This window comes from Oncorhynchus clarkii, chromosome 32, assembly GCF_045791955.1.
Source record: "Oncorhynchus clarkii lewisi isolate Uvic-CL-2024 chromosome 32, UVic_Ocla_1.0, whole genome shotgun sequence".
In the NCBI taxonomy this organism is placed as follows: domain Eukaryota; kingdom Metazoa; phylum Chordata; class Actinopteri; order Salmoniformes; family Salmonidae; genus Oncorhynchus; species Oncorhynchus clarkii.
The window spans coordinates 4,323,799-4,332,536 of NC_092178.1; the positions used below are offsets into that span (position 1 = coordinate 4,323,799).

Consider the following 8,738-nt stretch of genomic DNA (forward strand, 5'->3'; position numbering starts at 1 on the left):
TGTTCTACAAATGTTGGACTATATGTTTTAGATTTTTAATACATTGTAAGGCTGCCTGATGAGACTCTAATGATGTTGTGAAGAAAGCCGCTTGAAAAGGCTCTGCTTTGTTTTGTTTTTTTTGTGCGGGCTGTACACACTTCATCAGTCTCTCATTCACAATTTGACAAGCACATGATAATGCCTCGAATTTCACGCCGGCGTCCCCTTTGTGGCCGTAATGCACCCTAAAAAAATATAAAAAATTCATGCCTTTTTCGGCCCGGAGTGCTGCGTTGTGCCTGAGTGATCTGTGCAATATGAAGTGTCTCTCCGTCACGTGATCGGGTCTTTCTCACAGGCTACAAGTGAAGACAGACACATCAGGGACGTAACTGTGCGCATCCTTACCCAATTTATATAGATTTTTCTATTGTGTTATCGGCTGTACGTTTGTTTATGTGTAACTCTGTGTTGTTGTTTGTGTCGCACTACTTTGCTCTATCTTGTCCAGGTCTCAACTGGCCTATCTGGTTAGTAGTAGTGCTGGGCGGTAATACCGTATTTTATTATAAAGCTTGTATTGATACAGGGACCGGTTTGGGTTTTCACTTTACCTTCTATACCGGTATTTGAATGTTTGGTTTGTTAAATGTGATACGCCATGTGTAATGTCCATTTTTATAGTTTACTTCGCTACTTGAGTCATCTCTCTCCGCTCTTTCTCTCCGTGCCACTTTCCACACAGACCTAGCCACGCACCCTGTCTCTCAATGAGCACATTTGATTATACCCTTGCCGTATTGACTCCATACCCTTCTGTCATAGACTATTGACTCATCACTGGGTTTTTACCAACCAACGTTTTCCCATTCACTAAAGGACATCTGTACTTTTTCAAAGAACATAAATGTACCTGACAGTAACTCTCGAGGATGAGAGAAGAGAAGAAGCATGGTCATTTTCTACAAATCACCTGGTGTGGTTTACCAATACAACCCTAATGTTGTCAGCTGTAGACCTGCTGTGAATTCATGTATTTTCTCTCCTGTTTTATACCAGACATGTTTGACAAGACCAAGTCTGGCCGTATCGACCTGTTTGGGTTCTCAGCCCTGTGGGTCTTCATGCAACAGTGGAGACAGCTGTTCCAACAGTACGACCGCGACCGCTCCGGCTGCATCAGTGGCACTGAGCTACACCAAGGTGAGGCGTGTGTGGATGGGGCCTGTGTTCAGTATGAGGGGAATCTTAACTGCCACTTAAATATAATTTTCATTTTGACGTCCCCAATGACGTGACTTAGTGAAAACTCTCTGTGATGACAATGTAAGCAGAAGACATTTTGATTGATGGAGAAAATGAAATAAAAACATTCTGTTTGTCTTATTCTATGGGTCTTTGTCCTCCGTCTCTCTCCCCCCCTCCAGCCCTGTCCCAGATGGGATATAACCTGAGTCCCCAGTTCACTGAGACGATAGCGGCTAAGTTTGCTGTGAGCTCTGGGCGTCCTGGTTCCCTGCAGCTAGACTCTTTCATCCAGGTGTGTACACAGCTACAGAGCATGACGCAGGCCTTCAGGGAGAAGGACTCCGCCATGACAGGAAACATACGCATGAGCTACGAAGACTTCCTCTCCACCACCGTCAACAGGCTCATGTGAGAGGGACAGATGGTGATGTTCACCTCCCAGTGGTGGCTGGTGACACTTTACATGGGGTGGGAACAGGCTTTTATAGTATCATCTTTTTTTGATTTACTCCATTCCAGTTGTTATTTTGAGCTGTCCTCCCTTCACCAGCCTCCGGTGGCAGCCACCAATAATAGGCAAAAAGGGTCCACCTAAAGCCAACACCCTGAAATCAAGATGGAGGACAAATGAGTCAAACTGAGGATGAGGAAATGGAGGAGACTAGGGGAGAGGAGGAGATACAATTAATCACTCTCTTCGTCTCTGTGTGTGTGTGTGTATCACACACAAGGGTATGGAGTCTATATATATATATATATATGCCTACTGCAAACCTGCTCACAAGCATCCTTAATATGTCAACTCCAGGACTTGATTTGCATGATGTAACTTGATGTGCCATTTTAACCTCATGTGTAGTGTCAATCTCATAGGGCCAGTTTCCTGAACCAAGATTAAGCCTCATCCTGGACTACAAAGCATGTTCAGTACAGATTCCCAATTGCCAATGCTTTTTAGTCCAGGGTGAACTCTTAATCTTGGTCTAGGAAACCGGCTCAAAGTATAGCTGGGTATCAGTTACATTGCATGTATGACACTCGGTACACTCGAATAATGCGCCAGAGCCAATTTTTAATAATTTTGACAACATAGCTTTACTCCAAACCACTACCGTATCTGCTGGAAGCTGTGATGGTTATGACTGTTGATGATCACCGTTGCACATTGTCGCACAGTTATATTTCAGCCATTGGATAGTTCAGGACCAATCTGTCTTTGAATTATTAATTTTTTTAAATGAAATGTATTGTTTACTGCCATAACTTGAAATTGTATTCTAATAAAGTTTTCAAAACTTGAAATGCAATTTTTTTTTTTTTTATGAAATCCCATTGGAGCCAAGGTGCCATTTAATGAAATCCCTTTGGAGCTAAGGTGCCATTTAATGAAATCCCTTTGGAGCTAAGGCGCCATTTAATGAAATCCCTTTGGAGCTAAGGCGCCATTTAATGAAATCCCTTTGGAGCTAAGATGCCATTTAATGAAATCCCTTTGGAGCTAAGGCGCCATTTAATGAAATCCCTTTCGTATTTCTACTTTTTTCCTCTTTCCTCCTACGGCTTGGTATGAAACGTAGCCATAATGCCACGGCACTCACTATGCGCTTAAACTATTGATGGTTGCTAGGCAGCGCCCATGAACCAGCCTCCTGCCAGTTCCAAACTTTGCAAGGACACTTTGCCCATTTTTTTATTTATTTTTGCATAGCCCACCACTAAGCATGCACTGTTTTCTGAATGACCCAAATATTGGAATAAAGTAGGCTAATGCAATTGAAGGCATGTATCAAATGTCATTCAGTCTTTGTAATAAATCTGAAGCGATAGCCTATCCGCGTGTGGTCAACTACACTGAACAAAAATATAAAACGCAAAAAGTAACGTTTTGGTCCCATGTTTCATGTGCTGAAATAAAAGATCCCAGAAATGTTCTATACTAACAAAATGCTTTTTCTCTAAAACGTTGTGCACAAATGTGTTTTCATCCCTGTTAGTGAGCATTTCTCCTTTGCCAAGATAATCCATCCACCTGACAGGTGTGGCATATCAAGAAGCTGATTAAACAGCATGATCATTACACAGGTGCACCTTGTGCTGGGGTCAAAAGGCAATCTAGTGTGCAGTTCGGTTACAAATCAATGCTACAGATGTCTCAAGTTTTGAGGTTTTGAGGTGTCATGCAATTGGCATGCTGACTGCAGGAATGTCCACCAGAACTGTTGCCAGAGAATTGAATGTTAATTTATCTTTCTTCTGGAAGCTAAAAATGTCCCAGTTCTTCCTTGGCCTGCATACTCACCAGACATGTCACCCGTTGAGCATGTTTGGGATGCTCTAGCTCAACATGTACAACAGCGTGTTCCAGTTCCCGCCAATATCCTGCAACTTCGCACAGCCATTGAAGAAGAGTGGGACAACATTCCACAGGTCACAATCAACAGCCTGATCAACTCTATGCGAAGGAGATGGTTCGCTGCATGAAGAAAATAGTGGTCACATCAGATACTGACTAGTTTTCTGATCCACGCCCCTTCTGTGACCAACAGATGCATATTTGTATTCCCAGTCATGTAAAATCCATAGATCAGGACCTAATGAATTCATTTCAATTGACTGATTTCCTTATATGAGCTGTGACTCTAAAATCTTATGTGGCATGTTGTTTTATTTTTGTTCAGTATAGATCATTTTCAGCACCTTATATTTGGGACATCGTCATTGCGCTGCTTTGAGACAAGCGTGGGGGGGGGCTCCTTTTGATAAATCATGTCCGATTTTTTTGTTTAGGCTACAATAAAAAAAAAAGGCTGTGGAAATGTTAGCTAACTTGAGGTGAGTGCTGCTCATGATCATCTTGTCTAGTCGGCTCATTAATTACACGTTGCCATGTTGTGTAGTTTTAATTTATTTTTGCTCTTCAGTCACTTAGTAACCGAGTAACTCCCGACGAAAACACTTGACTGGTCTGACAATCAATGTGATTTGGTTTGACTGAATCTCTGTATAGGCATTAGTTTTCTGTCCGGGCTATTACGTGGAGGTGATGGAAGCTAATCTACTCGTTTGCTCATGTAGCTCTGCTCAGAAACAGTTAGCATGCTATAATGTAGCCTAAATCAAGTATAGGCATATTTTTGCTTCATCGCGTATATGCAACTCCAAACCCCTGCGAAGGTTATGAAATATGAAGCGGGACACATGCTTTTGAAAATAGGATTGCTATTCTTTTTTAAATTATTATGAGGACGGTAAGACCCTATGCCTGCTCCCTAACAAAGTGGAGTGAGGATAGGAAAGAGATGAAACATGGATGACACAAATATAAGCATTGGATTGGGCTCTGTTTTGAAACAACTTTTGTTGTTGTTGACATTGTTCCAGTGACAAGTGAGGGTCAAAATGTTTTTTTTCTTCTGTTTATATTTTATTTTTACTATAAAATACTTTGTGTTGACTATTATTGGGTGGATGAGTCTTGTCTGTTTTAATGAACAATTTAATTTCATTTGGATGCACAGATCCATAACATTGGCCTTATTCAACTAAAAATATGCTATTCTTTTCACAATTATTTTGTTGGTCATAATGTTTCTTAGGACCTGCCTAAGTTAATTAACAATGAATTTATATTTTAATGGGTTTATTCAAATAGAAGCCCACCCACATCTGCGCACCACTACTACCACTTGTCCCCGCCATGAGCATGGGAGATATGAATGATGTATGCAGTCAAGAAAATGGTTAAAATCGGCCTGTTTGTACGAGGGTCATATAAATATTGCCCAATTGTTTTGTTGTTTAGGCTAAATACCGTAAAATCAGTATCATATTCATATTGCAGGCTTTCAGCAAAAAAAATGACAGTTTTTCCAATGCTATTGTTTGTCACTATGACCGCTGAATGACGTCCTAGCTCAAAGGAACGCACAAGTGATAGCGATCTAAGGATTGGATATGAGGTTCCCGTGTAGAGCCAATCACAATCATTTGGAGGCGCGGTTATCAAGCCATACGGAAGTTACTGCACATTCCACGTTTTCGAAGGTGAGTCAGTTCTATGTTGTTGAACAATGTATTTTTTGTTAAATGAAATTCATAACGTGAACATGGTAATTTAATGTGCGCAGTAGTTACTGTTTTACCAGTGAATGAAGTGTGAGCTTCAAAAGGAAATAAGCTTAGTTTAGTTGTAGTTGACAGCTAACGTTAGCTTGCTAGGTCCATTGGTTGACTCCAGTACCTTTTGCATTCTGGATGACATGACGAGTTTAACCGTCATGTAGTTAATCTATGTAACCCGTCGGCTCATATAAAAACGAACTACCTATGTAATCCGAAGTTTTGTAACTAGCTACTATTAACTAGCTATTGAGGCCTATTTGTGGTTGTGACTCAGTCAAGTCGTTAGCTAACTAGCTAGGCTGGATACCCGACCTTGAATTTCTATGTCGGGCATAAATTTACGTAAACGGTCCTGAGAGTAAACAGGGCAGAATGTTTAATATAATTCTATTTTAACTCACTTTAGCAGTTGTATCCGTGTTTGGTCCTTTCACAGGTAGGAATGTGAGATAATATATCCACAGGAAAGAATAATGACATTTTCTCAGTGTCTTCAAATGTGTGTCACCTGAATCATGCACCATGTAAACGCGTGAGAAGTCAGTGAGAGGAAACTGTCCTGATCCAAACGCTCATTTATCCCTGATGTTGAATGTGTATATTTAACCTTTATTTAACTAGGCAAGTCAGTTAAGAGTAAACTTTTATTTTCAATGACGGTCTAGGAACAGTGGGTTAACTGCCTGTTCAGGGGCAGAACGACAGATTTGTACCTTGTCAGCTCGGGGGATTCGATCTTGCAACCTTTCGGTTACTCGTTTTGACGCTCTAACCTCTAGGATGCCCCAAATCCAATGTAATTCAACTTTGGATCTACAGGCTACTAACTAGCTAAGTAACTTGCATATATAACTAGCCCCGGTTTTATTGTGCAGTTTCATTTGATGTCAAGTCTTTTTGTGTGTGTGCCATTCACCAAAAAGTAATTTAGTTTCAAAAAAGGTCAACAAAACAGTCTTGTCTTGATATGTAAAACCTGTGGTACCATGCTGTCTCTCCTCGTACTAAATGGAAGACCCAGGTATTTAAAAAGTCCTTAGTTGAACCCTCTCTGTGTTTTCTCCCAGGCTGAACACATCCTGTCACTGAGCAGTGGCCTTTCTAGATCCTTGAATGAACAAATTAAAACTGCCGTGGCACAGCCACTGTCATCCTCAGTTTGTTTCCTTTTTGTAAACCTGAATTACCACAGCAGCTACTAACTCTCTCTCACTCTCTCTCCCCAGTGAGCCAGCCCCAGTTAGGTCCAGTCATTATGTGGCCAGTGTTATGGATGTCCATGCGTACCTACGCCCCCTACATAACCTTCCCGGTGGCCTTCGTGGTGGGGGCGGTGGGGTACCACCTAGAGTGGTTCATCAGGGGGGACACCACCCTTAAACCTGGGGAGGAGAAGAGCATCGTGGAGCTGAGGGAGGATAGGAAGCTGGAGGAGGGGGCAGGACGGGACAGCACCCAGGTCCTCAGTCTCAAAGAGAAGCTGGAGTTTACCCCCAGGGCAGCGTTGGACCGCAACCGACCCGAGAAGAGCTAACCGTGCCTGGGGTTTAGGCTGACTGGTGTCCATCACTCCTAGTCCTGGATCAAGGGGTGAAGGGAGTGGAATGATGGATATAAACCCTGGTTTCCTGATGCTATGTAATGGCCAATGAGAGGCGTTGAAGCCACTGGTCGGCCATATTGGTACTCCCCAGAAGAAGCAGTCCACCATAGGAGTGAATGGAATTCTGCAGTATTTCAATGACATTTTTCAAGGAGAAAATTAAATGTTTTAAAGTATTTTGTTGTTGTAGTGGGGACAGTAACTTTAGAACTTTCAAAAAAAATTATACTTTAAGAAAATTATATATTTTTTTTATTTTGTTTAGTTCACATCATTTGAGAGTGGATTAAGGTGTCTGTAATGGAATACACGTGACGAAAACAAAGGGGATCACAATAAAGGCATTTCTATAGCAACCAAAAATATTTTCTACAATGGTGGAGAAACAGTGCCCCCTGTCAGTCATCTAGTGTGTGTGTAAATCTATCATTGGTGTTGAAGGTGCTTACCAAAGGGGATCGGAGTCATCTTCTCCTCAACATACACACTCCAGCCAATCGTTGTCACTCGTATGCCCAAAAGCACTGGCATCATACTGTACTTGGACATCATTGACTTGGGCACCTGTGGTGGCACTGTTCTGTTTGAGACTGGAGGATCATGGGAAATGGAGTCTTTTGTTTTAGGGTGCTGAATATCCACGCACCTCAATGATTTGTGATTCTCTCGCTGTCTCTCATATGTATACACCCACACACAAATATAGGCTACTGGTTATTCCATTTTCATACTTGTGATCATGTCCACCACATAAACCATTGGTCTGTATTTTCAAAGTTTAGTAAATAAGTTTAGTATACAAGTCCCTGGGCACTCAATCTGATGACTACCGTTGGGGTAACTCCTGATAAGGCACCGCTCTCTTCTGCTCCTCAGATGCTCACAACACTGATGAAAGAACAAAGAACCCTTATTGTCTGCGTGTGCGTGAGAGACTTTCAATGTGTCTTCATATTTTAAAATATCATGAAAGAGAAGACCGCGTCATAAAATGACTGAATTCAATTTGAATGAACCCGAGTGCCGATGTAGAATAACACAGAAGGGATGAAGAAAGAGAACAAGCTGCTCCTTTCATCCTCCTCCGTTCTCCAGAAATACAAATAATATTAAAATGCGTTCCAGTCGGCAAAGCATTACGAAGGGAGGAGTGTTTGCTCTCATCTGGTCGTTTAACCTCGTTGTTTTGACGCCTCCCTCTTTTCTGTTACTTGGATCCAATAGCGAGAAAGACTAAAAGTCTCTATTAGAGAACTCAAACGGGTCTTTTTCCTGTCTTTTCATTTACCTGGTATGCTTTCATTTCGAAAGTCTGTGAAGGTGCACTGGTTCATGTGTTTCATGGATTAAGATATTATATTTAAGGATTTGGATGGGAAGATACAAAACGTGACAGTCTTCGTCGCGTATGACCGACCGCTCATTGCATGTTCTACGTTACTACTGTAACATGCTTGTATGTTATAAAAATATATAATAAATATGAAATGTGTCTCACAACCGTTGATATTGTATTTCCCTCACACGACAACGTCGACAGACCACAAAAGATCCGAAATGGGGAACGAGCGGAAGTAGACAGCCCAGAACAGAGGATGATGGAGAGGAGACGTCCATGGCCTGTGTTCCTTGGGGATCAACAACAGATGTACAGTGGGGCAAAAAAGTATTTAGTCAGCCACCAATTGTGCAAGTTCTCCCACTTAAAAATATGAGAGAGGCCTTTAATTTTCATCATAGGTACACTTCAACTATGACAGACAAAATGAGAAAAAAAATCCAG

The 8,738-nt window shown here is 41.6% G+C and overlaps 2 protein-coding genes across 3 annotated transcripts in view; both read left to right on the forward strand.

Moving 5' to 3' along the window:
* Nucleotides 1-2,532, forward strand: part of LOC139392200 (penta-EF-hand domain containing 1) — an 11,134-nt gene extending 8,602 nt beyond the window's left edge. Inside the window, exons 4-5 of the mRNA XM_071139994.1 lie at nucleotides 1,042-1,185; nucleotides 1,410-2,532. Coding sequence (XP_070996095.1) covers nucleotides 1,042-1,185; nucleotides 1,410-1,642 — 377 coding nt within the window. The 3' untranslated portion in view covers nucleotides 1,643-2,532. The remainder of the gene's footprint in view (nucleotides 1-1,041; nucleotides 1,186-1,409) is intronic.
* A 2,652-nt stretch (nucleotides 2,533-5,184) lies between these two features.
* LOC139392368 (small integral membrane protein 12) lies at nucleotides 5,185-8,455 on the forward strand. 2 transcript variants are annotated; one of them, XM_071140307.1, is made up of 2 exons: nucleotides 5,185-5,302; nucleotides 6,597-8,452. In XM_071140307.1, exons 1-2 carry the CDS (start codon nucleotides 5,185-5,187, stop codon nucleotides 6,884-6,886), a joined length of 408 nt encoding a protein of 135 aa, XP_070996408.1. In that variant the 3' UTR covers nucleotides 6,887-8,452. The 2 variants fall into 2 exon arrangements, with proteins under 2 accessions (XP_070996408.1, XP_070996407.1); XM_071140306.1 differs by having other exon boundaries at nucleotides 5,215-5,274; nucleotides 6,579-8,455.
* Nucleotides 8,456-8,738: the final 283 nt, after the last annotated feature.